At 37.8% G+C, this 27,032-nt stretch overlaps 1 protein-coding gene across 1 annotated transcript in view; it reads left to right on the top strand.

Moving 5' to 3' along the window:
* LEKR1 (leucine, glutamate and lysine rich 1) overlaps positions 1-27,032 on the top strand; it is a 226,561-nt gene that overhangs the window by 91,432 nt on the left and 108,097 nt on the right. Inside the window, 1 exon segment of the mRNA XM_066363543.1 lies at positions 907-1,092. Within this exon segment, the coding sequence (XP_066219640.1) occupies positions 907-1,092 (186 nt within the window).

Raw genomic sequence — 27,032 nt, 5'->3', positions numbered from 1 at the left:
TATAAATTCATTAGTTCTAGACATTGCATTCTTTTATTCCTCTCTACCCCTACCTTTCCTCATAATTTGTATAGATGTATCCTACTTACTCTCCTGGAAATGCTAGCCAGTCGGCTCATGCTAACTAGTACATTTAAATTTACTTTTCTGGGTCATGTTGCCAAGAAAACAATTTAATTTCAGTAAAACCCAGAACATTGCACAGATATGTTATTTATTTACAAAGCAGGCCAAATTGCCATTTAGTAAAATTTTTTTTTTTTTTAATTTATTTTTCTGAAGCTGGAAATGGGGAGAGACAGACAGACTCCCGCATGTGCCTGACCGGGATCCACCCGGCACGCCCACTAGGGGGCAACGCTCTGCCCACCAGGGGGCGATGCTCTGCCCCTCCGGGGCATCGCTCTGTTGCGACCAGAGCCACTCTAGCACCTGGGGCAGAGGCCAAAGAGCCATCCCCAGCGCCCGGGCCATCTTTGTTCCAATGGAGCCTCGCTGCGGGAGGGGAAGAGAGAGACAGAGAGGAAGGAGAGGGGGAGGGGTGAAGAAGCAGATGGGCGCTTCTCCTGTGTGCCCTGGTCGAGAATCGAACCCGGGACTTCTGCACGCCAGGCCGACGCTCTACCACTGAGCCAACCGGCCAGGCCCCACATTTAGTAAAATTTAAAGGCTTAAAAAAAAAAGCTAGAAGGTATCATGCATTGTTCAGCAATGCAATTTTTTTCTTATTCTTTTTCAGAGTAACCACTAAATTTAAATTTAACCTTTTGGTTTGGTGTTACTACACTCTCAGGAAAGTCATCTTGGCTTTCAACAATTAATTTTCTAGAAGACAATAATCATTTTTTTGACATTCGTTTTGTGATTCAGTGTTGCCTATTTATTAACTTTGAATTTTCTTTACAGAAATAGAGATACTAAATAAAAGTTTGGCAGTGTCCCAGAAAAATAAGGTATGTCTTGAAGAGGAAATGAAAAATCTGAAGTTGTTGTCAGATGCGGCCATACTGAAGTCTCAGCAGATTCAGTCATCAAAACAGCAGGAAGAAAACTTACAAACCAGATGCTATGACTTGCAAAAGAAAGTACTAGGTAATTTTTTTTTTTTTTTGCAGTTGTTAGCAACTAGCCATAATAAATATCTAATTTTTTGTGTGTGCATGTGTGTGTGTGACAGAGACAGAGACAGAGGGATAGATAGGGACAGACAGACAGGAAGGGAGAGAGATGAGAAGCATCAATTCTTCACTGCAGCACCTTAGTTGTTCATTGTTTGCTTTCTCATATGTGCCTTGACCTAGGGGCTACAGCAGCCTGAGTGACCCCTTGCTCAAGCCAGTGACCTTGGGCTCAAGCTGGTGAGCTGTGCTCAAACCAGATAAGCACATGCTCAAGCTGGTGACCTCAGGGTTTCGAACCTGGTCCGATGCTCTATCCACTGCGCCACCTCCTGGTCAGGCTCTAAATAAAATTTCTTTTAAAATCACAACAAAAATCTTTTCATTATCTTGTGTTCCAAATGTGCCTAATTATTAGTAATTGTCATTAACTGTTTGTGATCAGTGTTCACTATCATCCCTTACTATTCTGCCATTTAAAGTTAGTAAGACAAGTGGGGATTTTTTTTTTTTTTGTATTTCTCTGAAGTTGGAAATGGGGAGGCAGTCAGACAGACACCCGCATGCACAGGCGGGATTCACCTGGCACACCCACCAGGGGGTGATACTTTGCCCATCTGGGGCATTGCTCTGTTGCAACCAGAGCCATTCTAGTGCCTGAGGCAGTAGCCTTGGAGCCATCCTCAGTGCCCGGGTCAACTTTGCTCCAATGGAGCCTTGGCTGCAGGAGGGGAAGAGAGAGACAGAGAGGAAAGAGAGGGGGAGGGGTGGAGAAGCAGATGGGTGCTTCTCCTGTGTTCCCTGGCCGGGAATTGAACCCAGGACTCCTGCCATCAGGCCAATGCTCTACAACTGAGCCAACTGGCCAGGGCCGACAAGTGGGGATATTAAAGATGTTTTAAGTATGAAGTAAGATTTAAGGAAAACAAAGTGAAATTTACCTTAGTCTGTCATTATCTCAGTGGACTGGTGGTTTAGCTGCTGAAGGAAAATATAGCATATACTTTTTACAAAATGTATCCAGATTTTTAGTCACTTGTTCATTTTCCCAAGTGAAAAGATTTGCATTGTGTTTTGGGCACCTTGTTTCTTTTCACGTCAGAGGAATGAGTATCTTTGCAGTAAGGCTATGGCATATGCATTTTTTCCTGAAGGCAGCATGGAATGATTGAAAATTAATAATCATGAGGCTGATACAATAAAGCAATGTTTTAGCAAAATCAAGCTGTTAGCAATGAATTTTGGTGTTCCAAACACCAAGTGATTGAGCCAAGTATTTAGAAAATATCTTTATTGGTAACCCATCCCAGAGACTAATCATAAGAAACTGATGTAGGGAAGGGAACTAACATTATTAAGGACCTAATGTGTACAAGACACCAGGCTAGCATTGTATTTAAGTTCAGTTCTCACAGTGACCATGAAAAGTGAGTGTAAGTATCCCATCTTACAGAATAGAGAATTAAAGCCCAGAGAAGTAATAGGCCTGTGTTCCATATAGTTGTTAAATGGCAGGGAGCAAAAGCAAACTTGGTGCTCTCCATGATGACCACAGTGGAAAGGCTAAGGTAGAATCAGGCTTGAGAAGACTACCTAGGACAAGGGAGGTGAACACCTGGCTGAGTGGAAGGGAGAGAAGGAAGCCAGAGAGCTCTAAAACCTCTTTGCTTGGCAGTCTTTAATGATAACAGGACAACACAGACTAGGGAGATCGAGAGAGAAACTGATATTAGAAGGGAAGTTGAGTCATGTAAGTCTGGAAGCAATATGTAACCGGTTACAAATTTAAAAATCATGTATTTTAATGTTCTTTGAATTAGCTTTTCAGAGATTTTGTCAATTTTTAATTAAATTATTTGAAATGTCCTTGATAATTTTTAAGAGCAATTTGTACAGTATAGTAATTATTTATCTTCTATAGGAACTTTATTTTTAATGTATAATTTATCACTGATATTTACAGTAAATTTCACCATATCAAAATTTTTCATTTTGGTATGACCAAATTACTATCTTATATTGTTTCTTGTTAGTCTTCACTAAAACAGTCTTTCTCAGTCTTAGATTATACATATGGAATTTATTTTTTTATATGGTGTGAGATATGGGGGTTCAGTTTTACTCTTTTTATATTAATAGTTATATCAGTATTATGTATTAAATAATTATCGCTTTCCCACTAGGTAGAACTGCGACCTGTCATACCTTAAAATTTAATATATTTCTGTTCCACTAATTGATTTGATGTAATTAATATCATATTCATTTGAATATAATGACTGAATGGCATATTCTCATAACTGGTTAAGTTTTTTCTCTCCACTTTTCTTACTTTTTAAATATATATTTGAAGGCATTCTTCTATTTGAACTTTATGATCACTTGTTTGCCTCTAAATAAAGACTCTGATATATACCTAGTAAAGTTTTCCCCCTTCAGTCTTTATAGTTTTCTTACATGTTTACAGGCAGTTGTTTTCCCACATAAGCTTTAAGGTAATTTTATTTCCAATAGTGATTCTAATTGAAATTGAATTATATTTATATAATAACTTTTGGAGAATTGACATTTTTGGCGATATTGCTTTCTTAATATTATAAAAGTCTTCTCATTGAAGAATAATGTATGTTTTTTCCTTTCTTTAAATGTCCTTTATTTTATTTAATGCATTTTTACATTTTTATTTCAATATGTTTGCCATTCTTGTTGAATTTATGACTATCATTTGGTAGCTACTGTGAATAATCTTTTTTCATTTTCTTGGTATTTATTAATAGGATAGAGAAAGGCTATTGATGTATATTTGTCTTATACCCATCAAAATTCTCATATTTAATTCCAATTGTATTTTATTAGTGTCTCTAGGATTTTCTAGATATGTAGTTATATCACCAAAACCCATACTCTCTCCCCAATTTTTTCATTCTTTTCCAGTGTTTATATCTTTTATTTTTCTCTTATTCATCTCTCTTTTTTTATTTTAATGGGGCGATAAATCAGGGTACATAGGTTCAGAGAAAACATCTCAAGGTTATTTTGACATTTGATTATGTTGCCCCTCACCCAAAGTCAAATTGTCTTCCATTACCTTCTATCTGGTTTTCTTTGTTCCCTTTCCCTTCCCCTACCACTACCCTTCTCCTCCCCACCCCCAGTAACCACCACACTAGTGTCCATGTCCATGAGTCTCATTTTAACATTATTAAGGGTCATCCATGTTGTAAATGATTCAATGTCATCATTTCTTTTTTTTTTTTTTTTGTATTTTTCTGAAGCTGGAAATGGAGAGAGACAGTCAGACAGACTCCTGCATGCACCTGACCGGGATCCACCCGGCACGCCCACCAGGGGCGATGCTCTGCCCACCAGGGGGCGATGCTCTGCCCCTCCCGGGCGTCGCTCTGCCGCGACCAGAGCCACTCTAGCGCCTGGGGCAGAGGCCAAGGAGCCATCATCCCCAGCGCCCTGGCCATCTTTGCTCCAATGGAGCCTTGGCTGCGGGAGGGGAAGAGAGAGACAGAGAGGAAGGAGGGGGTGGGGGTGGAGAAGCAAATGGGCACTTCTCCTATGTGCCCTGGCTGGGAATCAAACCCGGGTCCCCCACACGTCAGGCCGACGCTCTACCGCTGAGCCAACCGGCTAGGGCTCAATGTCATCATTTCTTATGGCTGAGTAATATTCCATAGTATATATGTACCACATCTTCTTTATCCAATCATCTATTGAAAGGCTTTTTGGTTGTTTCCATGTCTTGGCCACCGTGAACAATGCTGCAATAAATATGGGGCTGCATGTGTCTTTACATACCAATGTTTTTGAGTTTTGGGGTATATACCCAGTAGAGGGATTGCTGAGTCATATGATAGCTCTATTTTTAATTTTTTTGAGGTACCACCATACTTTCTTCCATAATGGTTGTACTAATTTACATTCCCACCAACAGTGGATGAGGGTTCCTTTTTCTCCACAGCCTCTCCAACACTTATTACCTGTCTTGTTGATAATAGCTAATCTAACAGGTGTGAGATGGTATCTCATTGCAGTTTTGATTTGCATTTCTCTAATAACTAATGAAGATGAGCATCTGTTCATATATCTGTTGGCCATTTGTATTTCTTCCTGGGGGAAGAGCCTGTTCATGTCCTCTTCCCATTTTTTTTATTGGTTTGTTTGTTTGTTGTTGTATATTGTTTGTTGTTTATTGTTGTATATTGTTGTATATATACAATATACAATATATTGTTGTATATTGTTTGTTTGTTGTTTGTTGTTGTATTTGTCTTGTATATACAAGTTCTTTGTATATTTTGGATATTAGGCCTTTATCTGAGCTGTTGATTGAAAATATCATCTCCCATTTAGTTGGCTATTTGTTTTGTTGTCAGTTTCTCTTGCTGTGCAAAAGCCTCTTAGTCTGACTTAGTCCCATTCATTTATCTTTGCCTTCATTTCTCTTGCCTTTGGAGTCAAATTCATAAAGTGCTCTTTGTAACCAAGGTCGATGAGTTTAGTACTTATGTTTTCTTCTATGTACTTTATTGTTTCAGGTCTTATATTTAGGTCTTTGATCTACTTTGAATTAATTTTAGTACAAGGGGACAAACTGTAGTTGAGTTTCATTCTTTTGCATGTGACTTTCCAGTTTTCCCAGTACCATTTGTTGAAAAGGCTTTCTTTTCTCCATTGTGTGTTGTTGGCCCCTTTATCGAAAATTTTTTGACCATATATATGTGGTTTTATTTCTGGGTTTTCTATTCTATTCCATTGGTCTGAATGTCTATTTTTCTGCCAATACCATGCTGTTTTGATTGTCATCGCTCTATAATATAATTTGAAGTCAGGTATTATAATGCCCCCAGCTTTGTTCTTTTTTCTTAGGATTGCTTTGGCTATTCGGTATTTTCTATAGTTCCATATAAATCTGATGATTTTTTTGTCCCATCTCTTTAAAATATGACATTGAAATTTTGATGGGAATTGCATTAAATTTGTATATTGCTTTGGGTAATATAGTCATTTTGACTATATTTATTCCTCCTATCCAGAAACAAGGATTATTTTTCCATTTCATTGTATCTTTTTTGATTTCCCTTAACAATGCTTTGTAGTTTTCATTATATAGGTTTTTTACATTCTTTATTATGTTTATTCCTAGGTATTTTTTTGTTGTTGCAACCATGAAGGGCATTGTTTTTTTGAGTTTGTTTTCTGATATTATATTGTTGGTATATACGAAGGCAATGAACTTTTGTATATTAATTTTGTATCCTGCGACCTTACTGTATTGGTTTATTTTTTCTAGTAGTCTTTCGATGTATAGGATGATATCATCTGCAAAAAATGAAACCTTTGTTTCTTCTTTTACAATATGAATGCCTCTTATTTCTTTCCCTTGTCTGATTGCTCTGGTTAGAACTTGTAGCACCACGTTAAATAAGAGTGGAGAGAGTGGACAACCTTGTCTTGTTCCTGATTTTAGGGGAAAAGTTCTCTGTTTTATGCCATTTAATATGATGTTAGCTGATGATTTATCATAAATAGTCTTTATTATGTTGAGATATTTTTCATCTATACCCATTTTGTTGAGTGTTTTAAACATAAAGTTCTGTTGTATTTTATTGAATGCCTTTTCTGCATCTATTGATTGGATCATGTGGTTTTTCTTCTTTGTTTTGTTGATATGGTGTATTACATTAACCCAGGGGCCCAGAACCTATGGCTAGCGAGCCAGCTGTGGGTCTTTTGGTGGCTGAATCTGGCTCACAGACAAATCTTTAATAAAAAAATAACGTTAAAAATATAAAACATTCTCATGTATTATAATCCATTCATTTCCTACCACTCATGTTCATGGTTGTGGGTGGCTGGAGCCAATCACAGCTGTCCTCTGAGACAACACCAAATTTTTATTGAATAATGCATAACATACATGGGTCATTGTGAGGTCAGGAAGTAAACTTTTCTTTTTTTAATCAAGTAGTCAGCTAGCTAATTGCAGAAACCCTTTTGATGAAGAAGATGGCTAAAAGAAAAAATGATGAAGATTGTTATACTTTTCAGCAGGAATGGACAGAGGAATTTGCCTTTCTGGAGAGAGCAGGTTCTGCAGTGTGTCTAATATGCAATGATAAAATTGCATCGATGAAATGGTCAAATATAAAGCGGCACTTTGACACACGCCATACTACATTTGCATAAAAATATCCAGCAGGGGACAGCAGGAAGAAAGCATGTCAAGAGCTACTGTGCAGAGTGCAAGCTAGTCAGCAGCAACTCCGTGTTTGGACCCAACAAGGTGACTGGAATTTGGCTAGCTTTGCTGGTGCGTTAGCAATTGTGAGAAACAGAAAGCCATTCACAGATGGGGAATATGCCAAAACATTCATGCTTGATGTTGCCAATGAACTTTTTGATGACTTTTCAGCTAAAGACAAGATAATTAAATGAATAAAAGACATTCCTCTGTCGGCAAGAACATCACGATCGTACCATCATGATGGCAAATCAAATTGAGGCAACACAAGTGAAGGACATAAATGCAGCACCATTCTTCTCTCTCACTTTGGATGAGTCAACAGACGTAAGCTATTTATCCCAGTTCAGCGTGATTGCAAGGTATGCTGTCAGTGACACACTATGTGAAGAAAGTCTTGCTGTTTTGCCTATGAAAGAGAAAACAAGAGAGGAGGAGTTATTCAAGTCTTTCACTGAGTTCTCTAAAGAAAAAAATCTACAGATGGATAAACTTATTTAGGTGTGTACTGGTGGTGCTCCATGCATGGTGGGGAAAAACAGAAGATTCGTAGTGCTTCTTCATGAACATGAGAAGACACCCATCCTAAGTTTTCACTGCATCCTACATTAGGAGGTGCTTTGTGTTTAGATATGTGGTGAGCAGCTTGATGAGGTGATGTCACTGGTCATTCAGGTGGTCAACTTTATTGTTGTCTGAGCTTTAAATGGTCACCAGTTTAAAACATTGCTGGATGAAGTTGGGAATAATTATCCTGGTCTGCTTCTGCACAGCAATGTGTGTTGGTTGTCAAGAGGGAAAGTGCTCAGCCATTTCGCATCTTGTCTGAGCACAATCCAGACTTTTCTTGAAATGAAAAATGTCAAGCATCCTGAATTAGCTAACACTGAGTGTCTCCTGAAGTTCTACTATCTCATGGACATGACTGAACATCTGAAACAGCTCAATGTGAAAATGCAAGGTATTGGAAATACAGTCTTATCCCTTCAACAAAGAGTGTTTACATTTGAAAACAAGCTGGAACTCTTCATCGCTGACATTGAAACAGATTGTTTACTACCTTTGAAAAACTAGAAGAGTTTAAAAATGCATGCATAGCAAGTGACCCTGCTCAACATCTTGATCTCCAACAGCTAGTGGGTTTCACGTCTAATCTCCTGCAGTCATTCAAAGAACGCTTTGGAGAATTTCATGAGTGCACTTGTATTTTTAAGTTTATCACCCATCCACACGAGTGTGCAGTGGACAGCGCTGACCTGAGTTACATCCCTGGTGTCTCCATCAGAGATTTTGAGCTACAAGCTGCTGACCTGAAGGCCTCAGAACATATGGGTGAATAAGTTCAAGTCACTGAATAAAGATTTGGAAAGACTTGCAGGACAGCAAGCAGAGTTGGCAAGCAAACACAAGTGGGGAGAAATGAAAAACCTTCAACCCACAGACCAGCTGATTTGTCACAACTTGGAATGCGCTTCCCGTCACATACCACACATTGCAGCATGTGCGTATTGCTGTACTGATAATGTTTTGCTCTATGTATGCATGTGAGCAGTCTTCCTGACATCTAAAGAATGTTAAAACCAATCTACGATCACGTTTAACGAATGGAAGTCTCAATGCCTGCATGAAACTTAACCTCACCACGTATCAACCAGACTACAAAGCCATCAGCAAAACCATGCAGCACCAGAAGTTATATTAATGGTAAGAAGTATTTTATTCATCATTGGTTAGCAACAGCATAACAATGTTATTAAAAATAATTTAGAGACTTATTGTACTTTAAAAGTGTTGTTCTTACATAAAATGCACACATTTACTTGTATTTAGTGTTAAACATATTGTATGGCTCTCATGGAATTACATATTAAAATATGTGGCGTTCTTGGCTCTCTCAGCCAAAAAGGTTCCCAACCCCTGTGTTAACCGTTTTACTTATGTTGAACTATCCTTGTGATTCTGGGATGAATCCCACTTGATCATGATGAATTATTTTTTTAATGTGTTGTATTCAATTTGCTAGTATTTTGTTAAGTATTTTAACATCTGTATTCATTAGAGATATTTGTCTGTAGTTTTCTTTTTTTGTGTTGTTCTTGCCAGGTTTTCATATGAGGGTTATGTTGGCCTCATAAAATGTGTTTCAAAGTATTGTAGTATTGTTTCTTTTTCAATTTTTTAGAAGACTTTGAGTAGAATAGGAACTAAGTCTTCTTTGAATGTTTGATAGAATTCACCAATGTAACCATCTGGCCCTGGACTTTTATTTTTGGAGATTTGATAGTTATTTCTATTTCCTCCCTGCTTATGGGTCTGATTAGGCTTTCTGCTTCATTTTGATTCAGTCTAGGAAAATTGTGTTGTTCTAGGAATTTATCCATTTCTTCTAGATTGTTAAATTTGGTGGCATATAGTTTTTTATAGTATTCTACAATAATTCTTTGTATATCTAGGATATCTGTGGAAATTTCTCCTCTTTCACTTTGAATTTTGTTTATATGAGTCCTTTCTCTTTTTTCCTTGGTGAGTCTTGCCAAGGGTTTGTCAATTTTGTTGATCTTTTCAAAGAACCAGCTCTTTGTTTTATTAATTTTTTCTATTGTTTTTCTGTTTCTATTTCATTTATTTCTGCTCTGATTTTTATTATTTCTTTTCTTCTGCTGGTTTTGAGTTGTCTTTGTTTTTCTTTTTCTAGTTCCTTAAGATGTGAAGTTAAGTGGTTTACTTGGGCTCTCTCTTGTTTGTTCACATAGGCTTGTAGTGATATGAACTTCTCTCTTATTACTGCTCTTGCTGCATCCCAGAGATTCTGATATGTCATATTTTTATTTTAGTTTGTCTGTATGTAACTTTTGATCTCTACTTTTTTTTCTTCTTTGACCCACTCATTTTTTAAAAGTACGTTTTTTAGTTTCCACATTTTTGTGGGTTTGTTTACCTCTTTTGTGCAGTTGAATTCTAGTTTCAAGGCTGTATGATCAGAGAATACACTTGGTATAATCTCAATTTTTCTGAATTTGTTGATGTTATATTTGTGGCTCAACATATGGTCATTCTTTAGAATGTTCCATGTACACCATAGGAAAATATATACTCTGGCACTTTGGGATAAAATGTCCTGTAGATGTCTATCATATCCAATTCTTCTAGTGTTTCATTTAAGACCAATATTTCTTTATTGATTTTCTGTTTGGATGAACGATCTGGAGCTGTCAGTGGTATATTGAGGTCTCCAACTATGATTGTATTTTTGTTGGTTTTTGTTTTTATGTCTGTCAGTAGCTGTCTTCTATATATTTTGGTGCTCCTTGGTTTGGTGCATATATATTAAGAAGTGTTATGTCTTCTTGATTCAATGTCCCCTTTATCATTATGAAATGATTGTTTTTGTCTCTGATTACCTTTGCTGTCTTTTATTCAGCATTGTTAGATATGAGTATTGCTACACCTGCTTTTTTTTTGAATATTTGCTTAGAGTATTTTTTTCCAGCCTTTCACTTTGAATTTATTTTTATCCTTGTATCTTAGATGTGTTTCTTGTAGGCAGCATACAGTTGAATTTTTTAAATCCATTCTGCTACTCTGTATCTTGATTGGTGAGTTCAATTCATTTACATTTAGTATAATTATTGACACTTGAAGGTTTCTATTTTATATGTATATATATTGCCATTTTATATATTGTGCTCTGTTAGTTTTGTATCTTTTTTGATTCTTCTCTTTTGTTTTTCTATCATTTGTTTTTGTTTGGCTGTAATCCATACTACTTTCCTCTGTTACTTCTTTTCTCAAGTCATGTGCTCTTATGGTGGTTTTTTCAGGGGTGGTTACCATTAAGTAATGGAAAGGGTACCTACCATGTCTATTGTAGTACACTGCTTCTACACTCCATCATTCTTTGCTACTGTTAATTTTTGTCCTCTCCCCTTTTTTGCTTGTTGTCACAGATTAAATTTGATTTTATTGTGTTTTTGATGAAGCTTTTGCTGGTGGTTTTGTTTTGTTTTTTTTGTATCTGGTTGGAAAACCCCAGTTTGTATTTCCTGAAGTGGGGGTTTTTTGGTGATAAATTCCCTCATCTTTTCTGTATCTGTGAATGTTTTTATTTCTCCTTCGTATTTGAAGGATAGCTTTGATGGGTATAGTATTCTTGGCTGAAAGTTCCTCTCTTTCAGAACTTTAAATATTGGGGTCCACTCTCTTCTGTCTTGTAGAGCTTCACTAAGAAATCTGTTGATAATCTAATGGGCCTTCATTTATATGTTATATTATTCTTTTCCTTGGCTGCCTTGAGAATTTCTTCTTTGTCATTTGTTTGTGCCAATTTCATTATGATGTGCCTTGGATTAGGTTTGTTAGGGATAAGATAACTCGGTGTTCTGTTTGCTTTTTGAATTCAAGGCTTTAGTTCTTTCCACAGGCTTGGGAAGTTCTCGTCTATTATTTGTTTGAATATGTTCTCCATTCCATTTTCTCTCTTCTCTCCTTCTGATATACTTTATTATTTTTATGTTGCTCTTTTTGATGGAGTCAGACAATTGCTGTAGGACTTTCTCATTTTTTTTTTAATTTATGAGTTTCTCTCCTCATCTCTCTTTTGTGCCTCTAGTTGCCTGTTTTCTATGTCACTAATTCTCTTCTCTATCTGGCCTGTTCTATTAGCTAAGTTTGTTACCTTGTTTTTCAGTTCATGAATTGCATTTTTCATATCTGTTTGATTTTTTTTTTCTGTATTTTTCTGAAGCTGGAAATGGGGAGAGACAGTCAGACAGACTCCCGCATGCGCCCGACTGGGATCCACCTGGCACACCCACCAGGGGGTGACGCTCTGCCCACCAGGGGGCGATGCTCTGCCCTTCCGGAGCGTCGCTCTGTTGTGACCAGAGCCACTCTAGCACCTGGGGCAGAGGCCAAGGAGCCATCCCCAGTGCCCGGGCCATCTTTGCTCCAATGGAGCCTTGGCTGCGGGAGGGGAAGGAAGAGAAAGAGAGGGAGGAGAGGGGGAGGGGTGGAGAAGCAGATGGGCGCTTCTCCTGTGTGCCCTGGCCGGGAATCAAACCCAGGACTTCTGCACGCCAGGCCGATGCTCTACCACTGAGCCAACCAGTCAGGGCCTTGATTTATTTTTATAGTTTCAATTTTCTTGGTGATATATTCTTTCTGTTTGTTGAATTGTTTTTTGAGCTCCCTAAATTGCCTTTCTGTGCTTTCTTGTATATCCTTGTGTATTTTTAGGATTTATATTTTAAATTCTCTGTCATTTAACTCCACGGTTTCCAAGCTATTGACTTTTTTCTATAGGTTTTTCCTCATCTATCTGAGCTACATCTCTGTCTTTTGTATCCATGATATTTGATTTATTTTTCCTTAATGGCATTTTTAGGGTGGTTTTGTTAATAACACTAATAAGAATTAATAAAGAATAAAATAAAAAAATATTAGAATTAAAAAAAATTTTTTGAGAAAATACAGTGAAGACTGAAAATTATATTGTGCTAAATGGAACAAAAACTACATAGAGTATCTGAATTGGGGAGAAGTGGCAAAGAGGCAAAAAAACAAAGTAAGGACCCCACAAAATGGTACTAGGAAAAAGTTTGGAAAAAGAATAAAATAACTTGTTTTTATATGATGATCAAATGAAAGCTATAGTGAAAGAGAAAAGAAGAAAAAAAGAAAAAATTCAGTGACAAATGAAAATTCTATTGTATTAAGTGGAACAAAAACTACAAGGAATATGGAGCCAGAGTTGGAGGAATGCTAATGAGGTAAAAAGCACACAAAATGCCACAAAAAAAATTGAATTCAAAATAAAATAATTTGTGAATGAGGATCGAATGAGAGGAAAAGTGTATGAGAAAAAAGGAAACCAAAAGAGAGGGAGAAAAAGAAAATAAAAGGAGTTATGGTTTTTGGAATGTAACTCTAATAGAGAGAAAAAAAAGAATGGAAAATGTAACACCTATGGGTAATGAAGTTCAAAATGAAAAGAAAAGAATAAGCTGGAAAGAGGATAAAATGACCAAGGTGGAAGAAAAAAAAAGATAAAAAATAAAAGAGAAAAAAATGGAAAAAGTTATAGAGACTGTGGATTTTTCCTGATTTTGAGAGGTTATCTTATTTCTTTTTCTTTCCTCTCCCTCTTCCTAGTCGGTGGTTCTGTACCCCAGGCTCTGCCCCTGTGGCATGCTTAGGCAGATTTGCAGTTGATGTGTCATTATGTTGATGGCATGAACTAGGCCTCAGTCCCTTTGGTAGTTGGGGCTTGTTAGCATTTGCAGGCTCCAACAATGGGAGAGTCCATTTTCCTGGAGCCTCTCCCCGAGTCTCTCCTTCCTGAACCAGTAGCCTGGGGACCCAGCTGTGAAGTTGCCCCTTCCACTGCCTGGAGAGTAAGAGGCTCTAAGAGCCGCCAAATTCCCCCTCTATCCTTACTCAGCACAGGGCTCTGGGTAAGGCTCGGTCAGTCAAAGCCGCCAGTGTAATCAGGCAGGGCTGGGAGCCAATTGCTCTCAAGGTGTCTTTCTATGAGCCTCCAGGCATGTCCACTATGCCTCAGCACTCTGTAGGACCACTCTCCACAGGCTTTTTGCACTTTGTTACCTGTATTGGCTGGCAGGAAGATGCCTCAGTCACTCTCTGCAGAACAGGAGCCTTTAAAAGCTGCCACATCCCTCCTCCAGGTCCTTTTAAAGCACAGCCCTGGGTATGAAAGCTCTGCCAACCAGAGCCACCAGCTTAAGCAGGCAGGGGGACAAGCTGACTTCTGGTCAGACTCCTTTCTAAGGTTCCCCAGGTATGTCTGGTTAAATTTGCTTTAGCGTTCCATGAGACTGCTCTCCACAGGCTTTTCCCTTGTTAGAAGCCTACAGCCCACCCCGCCCAACTTCTGCAGTGTTCTCTGAGGTCTGCTTCATAGGTTTGTGGTTTTTAACCTGTATCAGCTGGCAAGAAGTTGCCCCAGCCACTGCTTGCAGAGCAAGAGGCCCTAAAAACTATCAAGTCCCTCCTCTGGGTTCTCTTAAATCACAGACGTGGGAAAGAAGACCTTGTCAGCCAGAGTTACTGCCAGCGTAAGCCAGCTGAGCAATGAGCAGACTGCGGGTTAGGCTCCTTTCAGCGATCCACAGGTCTGTTCTTCAGAGGCTGTCTGCAAGCTGCCTGAGCACCCCTCCTCCCAGCACTTCCATATTTTTCTTCCTGGCAATGTGCTTTGTTAGCCTGTATGGCTGGCGGAGGTGCCCCACCTGGAGAGGTCCAAGCATAGGGAAGCCGGCTTTTGTGCACTCCCCACACACTGTTGTTTGGGGAGCAGGGACCACACAGAGACTTCAGCCACAGCCCACGCAGAAGGCCACTGCTGGCAGTCTCTGACCCAGCCCTTCAGTCCAGGATGCTGGGCACCCATGCCCTATGCACCAGGAGAAACAGCTCATACACCACCCATGCTCACTGAATGGGAGACTGAGAGTAAACAAGTCCACTCCACAGGTAAGCCACTCACCCACCTCAGCCGGGGCTGCAGGTGTTAGCTCTGTATGGGCTGAGCCATGGGATCACTGTCTCCTTGGCCCAAACATCTCCCTCCAGCCAGCCCACCGTCTCCACCCTTTCTGTCAGTTCCAAGTGGAAGCAGACCTTTCTCAGGTCAGTGAGGGAAGTGGAATACTCTTTCTCTGTCTTATTTCCTACAGAGTGGGTTATATATTCAGCCACCTTTTTGCCCAATCATACCTTTGTTTGGTGTGTGTGTATTTCAGATGCTCCTGGGATTTTCTGTCTCTAGTTGTTGGATTTGTTGAAATTTCAGTGAGAGGCATCGGGAGCCTCCATCACAGCACCATTTCTCTGACGTCACTCCTATATCTTAATTGAATTCATTTGAATCTCTGAGACTGTGTTAAATAATAATTGTGACAGTGAACCTCCATGTATACTTTCTGATTTTAATTGAAATAATTTGATATTTTGCCACTGAGAATTATAATTAATGTTTGATTTTTAGTAAATATTAATTATTTTAATTTTTCCCAATTTTTAAAATTAATTTTAATTTATTGTGTTAATATGGATTCAAGTGTCCCACTCAATAATAACACCCTCACCCTCGAACTATGTTTCCCCCATTACCCTCTTTTGTCCCCCTCACCCTAGCTCCCTCACCCCTTCCCTCTGGGATTTGCTGTCCTATTATCTGTGTCTATGTGTTATGTATATATAATTTCACTAATCCGTTCACCTTCTCTGATTCCATCCCCTCATCATCCTTCCCTCTGACAGCTGTCCCTCTGCTTCCCACCTTGTCTCTATTTCATTCCTCAGTTCACTTTGTTCATTCGATTCCACATATAAGTGAAATCAGATGTTTTTCTTTTTCTGCCTGGCTTATTTCACTTAGCATAATAATCTCCAGGTCCATCCATGCCATTGCAAAAGGTAAGATTTTCTTCTTTTTCACAGCTGCATAGTATTCCATTGTGTATATGTACCAAAGCTTTTTAATTCACTTGTCCACTGACAGACACTTGGGGTGTTTCCAGACCCTGGCTATTGTAAACAATGCTGAAATAAACCTGGGGGTGCATGTCTTCTTTTGAATCAGTGATTTATTATTCTTAGAATATATTCCTAAAAGTGGAATATCTGGGTCAAAAGGCAGTTCCAGTTTTAATTTTTTGAGGAAACTCCATACTGTTTTCCACAGTGGCTGCACCAGTCTGCATTCCCACCAGGAGTGTAAGAGGGTTCTTTTTTCTCCACACCCTTGCCAGCACTTAGTATGTCTTGATTTGTTAATGAGCACCATTCTGACAGGTGTGAGGTGGTATCTCATTGTGGTTTTAATTTGCATTTCTCTGATGATTAGTGACATTGAACATTTTTTCATGTGCCTGTTGGCCATCTGTATGTCCTCTTCAGAGAAATATCTATTTATTTTTTTTGCCCATTTTTTAATTGGATTGTTTACCTTCCTGGTGTTGAGTTTTAGAAGTACTTTATAAATTTTTTTATTAACCCCTTATCAGACGTGTTGGCGAATATGTTCTTTCATTGTGTGGGTTGTCTTTTTATTTTGTTCATGGCATCTTTTGCTGTGCAAAAGCTTTTTAGTTTGATATAGTCCCATTTGTTTATTTTGTCTTTTATTTTATTTTGCCATGGAGATACATTGGCAAAAATATTGCTACATGAGATAGCGGAGAGTTACAGCCTATTTTTTTTCAAGATGTGTATTTGCAATTTACATTTAAGTATTTTATCCATTTTGAATTTATTTGTGTGAGTGGTGTAAATTATTTGTCTAATTTCATTTTTTCACATGTATCTGACCAATTTTCCCAACTCATTTATTAAAGAGACTGTCTTTACTCCATTGTATACTCTGAGCTCCTTTGTCAACTATCAATAGACCATAAAGACTTGGGTTTATTTGGGGTTCTCTGTTCTGTTCCACTAATATGTATGCATGTTCTTATGTTAATACCAGCTGTTTTGTGTACAGTGGCCTTGTAGTATAACTTGATATCAGGAAGTGTAATACCTCCCACTTTATACTTTCTTTTCAAAATTGCTTAGGCTATTTGGGTTCTTTTTTGGTTCTATATAAATTTTTGGAATATTTTTTCTATATCTTTGAAGTATGCCTTTGGTGTTTTAATAGGAATGGCATTGGACTTATAGATAGCTTTGGGAAGTATAAACATTTTAATGATGTTTATTCTTCCTTCCATGAACACAATATATGCTTCCACTTGTTTGTATCTTCCTTGATTTCTTTTTTCTATGTCTTATAATTTTCCAAGTACAGGTCTTTCACCTCTTTGGTTAAATTTATTCCTAGGTACTTTATTTTCTGTTGTTGCAATAATGAAGGGGATTGTTTTCTTAATTTCTCTTTCTGACAGTTTATTGTTGGTGTATAAAAATGCCACTGATTTCTTTTTTTTTTCTTCTTTTTTTTAATAATTTTATTTTTAATGGGGCGACATCAATAAATCAAGATACATATATTCAAAGATAACAACTCCAGGTTATCTTGTCGTTCACTTATGTTGCATACCCATCACCCAAAGTCAGATTGTCCTCTGTCACCTTCTATCTAGTTTTCTTTGTGCCCCTCCCCCTCCCCCTTCTCCTCTCCCTCTCCCCCCTCCCCCCGTAACCACCACACTCTTATTAATGTCTCTTAGTTTCACTTTTATGTCCCACCTACGTATGGAATAATGCAGTTCCTGTTTTTTTCTGATTTACTTATTTCACTTCGTATAATGTTATCAAGATCCCACCATATTGCTGTAATGACCCGATGTCATCATTTCTTATGGCTGAGTAGTATTCCATAGTGTATATGTACCACATCTTCTTTATCCAGTCATCTATTGATTGGCTTTTTGGTTGTTTCCATGTCCTGGCCACTGTGAACAATGCTGCAATGAACATGGGGCTGCATGTGTCTTTACGTATCAATGTTTCTGAGTTTGGGGGGTATATACCCAGTAGAGGGATTGCTGGGTCATAAGGTAATTCTATTTCCAGGTTTTGAGGAACCACCATACTTTCCTCCATAATGGTTGTACTACTTTACATTCCCACCAACAGTGTATGAGGGTTCCTTTTTCTCCACAGCCTCTACAACATTTGTTATTACCTGTCTTGTTAATAATAGCTAATCTAACAGGTGTGAGGTGGTATCTCATTGCAGTTTTGAATTGCATTTCTCTAATAACTAATGAAGCTGAGCATCTTTTCATATATATGTTGGCCATTTGTATTTCTTCCTGGGAGAAGTGTCTGTTCATGTCCTCTTCCCATTTTTTTATTGGATTGTTTGTTTGTTTGTTGTTGAGTTTTATGAGTTCTTTGTATATTTTGGATATTAGGCCCTTATCTGAGCTGTTGTTTGAAAATATCATTTCCCATTTAGTTGGCTGTCTGTTTATTTTGTTATCAGTTTCTCTTGCTGAGCAAAAACTTCTTAGTCTGATGTAGTCCCATTCATTAATTTTTGCCTTTACTTCTCTTGCCATTGGAGTCAAATTCATAAAATGCTCTTTAAACCCCAGGTCCATGAGTTTAGTACCTATGTCTTCTTCTATGCACTTAATTGTTTCAAGTCTTATGTTTAAATCTTTGATCCATTTTGAGTTCATTTTAGTACAGGGGGACAAACTGTAGTCCAGTTTCATTCTTTTGCATGTGGCTTTCCAGTTTTCCCAGCACCATTTATTGAAGAGGCTTTTTTTTTCTCCATTGTGTGTTCTTGGCCCCTTTATCAAAAATTATTTAACTATATATATGTGGTTTTATTTCTGGGTTTTCTGTTCTGTTCCATTGGTCTGAGTGTTTATTTTTCTGCCAATACCATGTTGTTTTGATTGTCGTGTCCCTATAATATAGTTTGAAGTCAGGTATTGTAATGCCCCCAGCTTCATTCTTTTTCTTTAGGATTGCTTTAGCTATTTGGGGTTTTTTATAGTTCCATATTAATCTGATGATTTTTTGCTCCATTTCTTTAAAAAATGTCATTGGAATTTTGATGGGAATTGCATTAAATTTGTATATTGCTTTGGGTAATATGGCCATCTTGATTACATTTATTCTTCCTAACCAAGAACAAGGAATATTCTTCCATCTCATTATATCTTTTTTGATTTCCCTTAACAATGGTTTATAGTTTTCATTATATAAGTCCTTTACATTCTTTGTTATATTTATTCCTAAGTATTTTATTTTTTTTGTTGCAATCATGAAGGGGATTGTTCTTTTGAGTTCATTCTCAAATGTTTCATTGTTGGCATATAAAAGGCTATTGACTTCTGTATGTTAATTTTGTATCCTGCGTCCTTACTGTATTGGCTTATTGTGTCTAGTAGTCTTTTTGTGGATTCTTTGGGATTTTCGATTGTTAGGATCATATCATCTGCAAAAAGTGATACCTTTACTTCTTCTTTTCTGATATGGATGCCTTTTATTTCTTTGTCTTGTCTGATTGCTCTGGCTAGAACCTCTAGTAACACTTTAAATAAGAGTGGAGAGAGTGGACAACCCTGTCTTGTTCCTGATTTAAGGGGGAAAGCCTTCAGTTTAGTGCCATTTAATATGATGTTAGCTGATGGTTTATCATATATGGCTTTTATCATGTTGAGATATTTTCCTTCTATACCCATTTTGTTGAGAGTCTTAAACATAAAATTGTGTTGTATTTTATCGAAAGCCTTTTCTGCGTCTATTGATAAGATCATATGGTTTTTGTTCTTTGTTGTGTTGATATGGTGCATTACGTTAACCGTTTTACATATGTTGAACCATCCTTGAGATTCTGGGATGAATCCCACTTGATCATGATATATTATCTTTTTAATATGTTGTTGTATTCGATTTGCTAGTATTTTGTTTAGTATTTTAGCCTCTGTATTCATTAGAGATATTGGTCTGTAGTTTTCTTTTTTTGTGCAGTCTTTGCTTGGTTTTGGTGAGGCCAACCATAGGGTTATGTTGGCCTCATAAAATGTGTTTGAAAGTATTGCTTCTTTTTCAATTTTTTGGAAGACTTTCAGTAGAATAAGAACCAAGTCTTCTTTGAATGTTTGATAAAATTCGCTGGTATAGCCCTCAGGGCCTGGACTTTTATTTTCGGGGAGATTTTTAATGGTTTTTTCTATTTCTTCTCTAGTAATAGGCCTGTTTAGGCTTTCTGCTTCTTCTTGACTCAGTCTAGGAAGGTTGTATTGTTCTAGGAATTTATCCATTTCTTTTAGGTTGTTGAATTTAGTTGCATAAAGTTTTTCATAGTATTCTACAATAATTCTTTATATATCTACAGTGTCTGTGGTGATTTCTCCTCTTTCATTTTGGATTTTGTTTATATGAGTTCTTTCTCTTTTTTCCTTGGTAAGTCTTGCCAAGGGTTTGTCAATTTTGTTGATCTTTTCAAAGAACCAGTTCCTTGTTCTATTAATTTTTTCTATAGTTTTTCTGTTCTCTATTTCATTTTTTTCTGCTCTGATTTTTATTATGTCCTTTCTTCGGCTGGTTTTGGGTTGTTTTTGTTCTTCTTTTTCTAGTTCCTTAAGGTGTGAAGTTAAGTGGTTCACTTGGGCTCTCTCTTGTTTGTTCATATATGCCTGAAGTGATATGAACTTCCTTCTTATCACTGCTTTTGCTGCATCTCATAGATTTTGATATGTCGTGTTGTCATTTTCATTAGTCTGTATATGTCTTTTGATCTCTGCACTTATTTCTTCTTTGACTCATTCATTTTTTAAAAGTATGTTGTTTAGTTTCCACATTTTTGTGGGATGTTTTTTCTTTTTTTTGCAGTTGAGTTCTAGTTTCAAGGCTTTATGATCAGAAAATATGCTTGGTACAACTTCGATTTTTCTGAATTTGCTGATGTTGTTTTTGTGGCCCAACATATGTTCAATTCTTGAGAATGATCCATGTACACTGGAGAAAAATGTATATTCAGTCACTTTGGGATGAAATGTCCTGTAGATGTCTATCATATCCAGGTGCTCTAGTGTTTTGTTTAAGGCCCCTATATCTTTGTTGATTCTCTGTTTGGATGACTGATCTAGAGCCGTCAGCGGTGTATTGAGGTCTCCAAGTATGATTGTATTTTTGTTAGTTTTTGTTTTTACATCAATAAGTAGCTGTCTTATATATTTGGTGCTCCTTGGTTTGGTACATATATATTAAGAATTGTTATATCTTCTTGATTCAATGTCCCCTTAGCCATTATGAAATGACCATTTTTGTCTCTGGGTACTTTTGCTGTCTTGTATTCAGCATTATCAGATATAGTATTGCTACGCCTGCTTTTTTTTGGATGTTTTTTACTTGAAGTATTGTTTTCAGCCTTTCACTTTGAATTTGTTTTTATTCTTGTTACTTAGATGAGTTTCCTGTAGGCAGCAAATAGTTGGATTTTCTTTTTTAATCCATTCTGCTACTCTGTGCCTTTTTATTGGTGAGTTTAATCCGTTTATATATAGTGTAATTATTGACACTTGTGAGTTCCCTATTGCCATTTTATGATTGCTTTTTGTTGTTTTGTGTCTTGTTTGATCCTTCTCTTTTGTTTTTCTATGTTTTGTTTTTATTTGGTTGTATTCCATACATCTTTCCTCTGTTGCTATCTTTTTTTAAATCATGTGCTTCTGTGGTGGTTTTTTCAATGGTGGTTACCTTTAAGTAATGAAAAGGGTTCCTGCCCTGTTCATTGTAGCACACTATTTTGTGTGTACTTTTGCACTCCATCGTCCTTTGCGACTGTTAATCTCCATCCTCTCCACCCCTTTCTTTTTGTTGTTGTCACAGTTTAAATTTGGTTTTATTGTGTTTTTCTTGGAGCTTTTACTTGTGGCTTTGGTTTTTTTTTTTTTTTTTGTTATTTGTATCTGATTGGAGAACCCCCTTTAGTAATTCCTGGAGTGTGGTTTTTTTGATGACAAATTCCCTCATCTTTTCTGTAGCTATGAATGTTTTTATTTCTCCTTCATATTTAAAGGATAGTTTTGATGGGTATAGTATTCCTGGCTGGAAGTTCCTCTCTTTCAGGACTTTAAATATTGGGGTCCACTCTCTTCTAGCTTGTAGTTTCTGCTGAGAAATCTGATGATAATCTAATGAGCCTTCCTTTATATCTTGTATTCTTCTTTTTCCTGGCTGCCTTGAGAATTTTTTCTTTGCCGTTGGTTTGTGCCAATTTGATTATGATATGCCTTGGAGTAAGTTAATTGGGGTTAAGAAAACTCGGAGTACTGTTTGCTTCTTGAATTTGAGGCTTTAGTTCTTTCCACAGGCTTGGGAAGTTCTCATCTATTATTTGTTTGAGTATATTCCATTCCATTTCTCTCTCTTCTCCCTCTGATATACCTATTATTCTTATATTATTCTTTTTGATGGAGTCAGATAATTCTTCTAGGGCTATCTCATTTTTTTTTAATTTTTGAGTTTTTTTCTTCTTCTCTCTGTTGTGCCTCAAGTTGCTTTTCTTCTATTTCACTAACCCTCTCTTCTATCTGGCCTGTTCTATTAGCTAATCTTGTTACCTCGTTTTTCAGCTCGTGAATTGAGTTTTTCATCTCTATTTGATTTGTTTGTATAGTTTCAATTTCTTTGGAAATATATTCTTTGTGTTCATCGAGTTGTTTTCTGAGCTCCCTAAATTGCCTTTCTGTGTTTTCTTATATATCTTGGAGGATTTTTATCTTAAATTCTCTGTCATTTAGCTCCAAGGTTTCCAATATATTAAATTTTTTCCCCATAGATTTTTCCTCATCTAGCTATGTTTCCTCTCTTTCTTTTGTATCCATGATATTTGATTTTCTCTTCCTTAATGGCATCTGAGGGTGGTTTTGTTGATAGTATTAATGAGATTTAATAAAGAATAAAAGTTAAAAAAATAAAAAATGGAAAAGAGTTGTTTTTTTAAAAAAATTAATAATGAAATAAATAAAAATAAAATAAAAATTTAAAAAAAGGGAAATTATTCCCCCCCTCTCCTTTTTTCCTCTCCTCTCCTCTCCCCTCTTTATTGAGAAAATCTTGTAGTGAACTGTGAATTATATTGTACTAAATAGAACAAACAATACCTGTAATGGAGGGCCTATATTGGGGAGAAGTAATAAAGGGGCAAAAAAAAAAAAAAAAAAAGAAGGAAAAAAAAAAAGGGCATATGGACCCACAAAAAGCAAATAAACAAAAAAATTGGGTCAATAATAAAATGATTTGCTTTTAGATGTTGGTTGACTAAGGGTTATGATGAGAGGAATAAGAGGGAAACAGGAAAATGGGGGGACAAATTAAAAAATTACTATTGTATTTAGTGGAAAAAGAACTAGATAAAATGGAGAGCCAGGGATGGGAGCACTGCTAGTGAGTTAAAAAGGTGAAGTAAAGACCACCCCCAAAATGCCACAAACATAAGTTTGAATCCAAGATAAGATAATTTGTTTGTTATTGAGGTTTGAATGAGAGGAGACGTAAGGGAGAAAGGAAGAAACTAATATAGAGGGAGAAAAGAAAGAGAGAGAGAGAGAAAAAAGAGGGAACTACTAAAAGAAGAAAAAAGAAAAAAGAGGAGAGAGAGAGAGTTAAGGGTTTTGGAGTGCAACCCTCATAGAGAGAAAGGAAGAGGAAAGAAAAGATAATGGGAGATGTAACACTTATGGGTAGTGTAGTTCAAGGAGAGGAAAGAGTAAGACCGGCAGAGAGTTAAATGACCAAATTGGAGGAGGAATAAAAAATACCAAGAATGAAGATCAGAGAAACAATCGAACAAATATAATAAAATGGGATAGGCTTTAAAGTCTGCTTATTATTCTTGATTTTGAGAGGTTATCTTCTTGCTTTTTCTTTTCTCTCCCTCTTCTTGGTCGGTAACTCTGTACCTCGGGTTCTGCCCCTTTGGCATGCTCAGGTAGAGGTTTGCAGTTGATAAGTCTCTATGGTGATGTCGTGTATTATGCTTCAGTCTCGTTGGCAGTCGAGGCTCACTAGCATTTATACGCTCTGCCAGTGAGAGAGTCCGTGTTCCTGGAGCCTTTCTCCTAGTCTTTCCTTCCTCAATTAGTAGCCTGATAATCCAGCTATGGGGTTGCTGCTGCCTCTGCCTGGATAGTAAAAGGCTGAAAGAGCTGGCAACTCCCCACTCTATTCCCACTCAGCACAGGGCTCTGGGTAAGGCTCAGTCAGTCAGAGCTGCAAGCATAATCAGGCGGGACTTCCGCCCATTCAAAGACCTCTGGCTCTGCTACTCTGTGGGATAACACGGGTGCACACTGCCGAAGCACTTGGAGGAATCTCTCGCCCACTATCTGTGCGTGCAGATCAGGATATCAGGCCAGCAGTCTCACACTCTGAGTGAAAGCCCCACCCGCACGGAAAAGTTCCAGCGTTGGAATTGGCTCTCGCTCTGGCCCCGGGCGCGGCTTTTTCAAAGCGCTGGGGTGGCCCGAGATTCTGCTCTTTGGCCCACACAAAGGCCCCTGACTCTGCCACTCTGTCCGGTAACACGGGCTTGCACTGCCGAGGCACTCGGAGGAATCTCTCGCTCACTATCTGCGCGTGCAGACCAGGATATCAGGCCAGCAGTCTCACCTGAATGAAACCCCCACCCGCACGGAAAATTTCTGGCATTAGAATTGGCTCTCGCTCTGTCCCTGTGCGTGGCTTTCCCAAGGTGCTGGGGCGGCCTGGAGACTCTGCCTTCAGCCCACACAGAGGTCTCTGACTCTGCCCCTCTGTGGGGTAACATGGGCGCCCACTCCTGAGGTGCTGGGAGGAATCTCTCGCTCACTCTTCGTGCGCGCTGACCAGGGACCAGGATATCATGCCAGCCACCTCACCCTCTGAGTGAATCCCCCTCCCACACGGAAAAGTTCTAGTGTTGGAATTAGTTCTTGCTCCCTCTCCGTGCGTGGCTTTTCCAGGGCACTGGGGCGGCCTGGAGATTCCGCTTTCGGCTCACACAAAGGCCTCTGACTCTGCCTCTCTGTGGGACAACACGGGCACACACTCTCGGGGCTTTGGAAGGAATCTCTTGCCCACTATCTGCGTGCGCCGACCAGGAGATCGGAGAAAATGGCTGCCCCGCTTGTCTTTCTTTGTCTGGGTTTGGCGCGAGTGTTAGCTTGTATTGCCCGGGTTGTCACAGGAACAGTTTTTCCTTGGCCTGGATCTCCGTGCCACAGCCTGGTTCGGCCGTTTGTTCCGCGGCCTGGATCTATTCACCCCCTTTGCTTGCCTCAGTTTCTATATTCTCAGTTCCCAGTGAAAGCCGCCCTGTTTAGGTTAGTGAGGAAGGCAGAGCATTTCTTACTCCCTATTTCCTTCGGGGTTTGATTATATATTTAGCCAATTTTTTGCTCGACCATACCTTCGGGTATATTGCGAAACATCTGGAGGCTCCAAGGATAGGTTTTTCTGTTTCTGGTTGAAGATCTTGTCGAGTTTTGGGGGAGATTTATCGGTATCGCTTCCTACCATGCCATTACTCTGACGTCATCTCCCACTGATTTCTGAACATTAATTTTATACACTGCCACCTTGGTGAATTCATTTATCAGATCTAGTAGTTTTTTGACTGATACTTTAGGGTTTTCTATGTACAGTATCATGTCATTAGCAAATAATGGTAGTATTACTTCTTCTTCTTCAATTTGGATGCCTTTTATTTCTTCTTCTTGTCTGATTTCTGAAGCTAGGACTTCCAGAACTATGCTAAATAAGAGTGGTGAAAGTGGGCACCCCTGCTTTGTTTCTGATATTAAGGGGATTGCTTTTAATTTTTGCCCATTGAGAATGATGTTGGCTGTCAGTTTGTTATACATGGCCTTTTTTATGTTGAGGTATGTTCCCTGTATCCCCACTTTGCTAAAAGTCTTTATCACAAATGGGTACCAGATGTTATCAAATGCTTTTTCTGCATCTATTGATATAATCATGTGATTTTTAACCTTCATTTTGTTTATTTGATGAAGTATATTTACTGATTTTCAAATATTGTACCAGCCTTGCCTCCCTGGAATAAATCCCATTTGATCATGATGTATGATCTTTTTCATGTATTGCTAGATCTGGTTTGCTATTATTTCATTAAGAATTTTAGCATCTAAATTCATCAGGGATATTAGCCTATAGTTCTCTTTCTTTGTAGTGTGTTTACCTGGTTTTGAAATGAGGACAATACTTGTCTCATAATAGGAGCTTGGAAGTATTCCTTTCTCTTGAATTTTTTGAAATAGCTTGAGAAGGATAGGTGTTAGTTCTTCTTTGAATATTTGGTAAAATTTACCTGTGAAGCCATCTGACCCAGGCCATTTGTTTGCTGGGAGTATTTTGATAATTGCTTCAATTTCATTTGCTGTAATCGGTCTGTTTGTTTTTTTTGTGTGTTTCTAGGAATTTATCCATTTCGCCAAAGTTGTCCAATTTTTTGACATGTAGTTCTTCATAGTATTTTCTTACAATCCTTTGTATTTCTGCAGTGTCAGTTGTTACTTCTCCACTTTCATTTCTAATTTCATTCATTTGAGTTTCTCTTATTTTCTTGATGAGTCTGGTTAAAGGTTCGTCAATCTTGTTTACCTTTTCAAAGAAACAGCTCTTGGTTTCATTGATCTTTTGTATTTTTTTTTTTTAGTCTCCATGTCATTTATTTCTTCTCTTGATCTTTATTATTTCCTTCCTTCTACTTTCTCTGAGCTTTATTTGTTCTTTTCCTAGTTCTTTAGGGTGCACTATTGTTTACTGAGCTTTTTCTTGTTTCTTAAGGTATGCTTGTAATGCTCTGAACTTCTCTTTCAGGACTGCTTTTGCTGTGTCCCATAGATTTTTGAGTTGTTCTATGTTTGTTTTCATTTGTTTCAAGGAATTTTTTTACTTCTTCCTTGCTCTTGTTGTTAACCAATTCATTATTTAATAAAATGTTATTTAGTCTCCAAGTGTTTGAATATTTTTCAGTTTTCTATTGTAGTTGACTTTTAGTTTCATGTCATTGTGATCAGAAGTGATACTTGCTATGATTTCAATCTTCTTAAATTTATTGAGACTTGTTTTATATCCTAACATGTGGTCTATTCTAGAGAATGTACCATGAGCACTTGAGTTTCCTTTTTTCTTGATGAATCTGGGATGAAACTTTCTGAAGATATCAA

This window comes from Saccopteryx leptura, chromosome 2 (genome assembly GCF_036850995.1).
Source record: "Saccopteryx leptura isolate mSacLep1 chromosome 2, mSacLep1_pri_phased_curated, whole genome shotgun sequence".
Lineage (NCBI taxonomy): Eukaryota > Metazoa > Chordata > Mammalia > Chiroptera > Emballonuridae > Saccopteryx > Saccopteryx leptura.
Note: the sequence above shows the minus strand (reverse complement) of the source record. Positions and strands in the feature narration are given on the sequence as shown.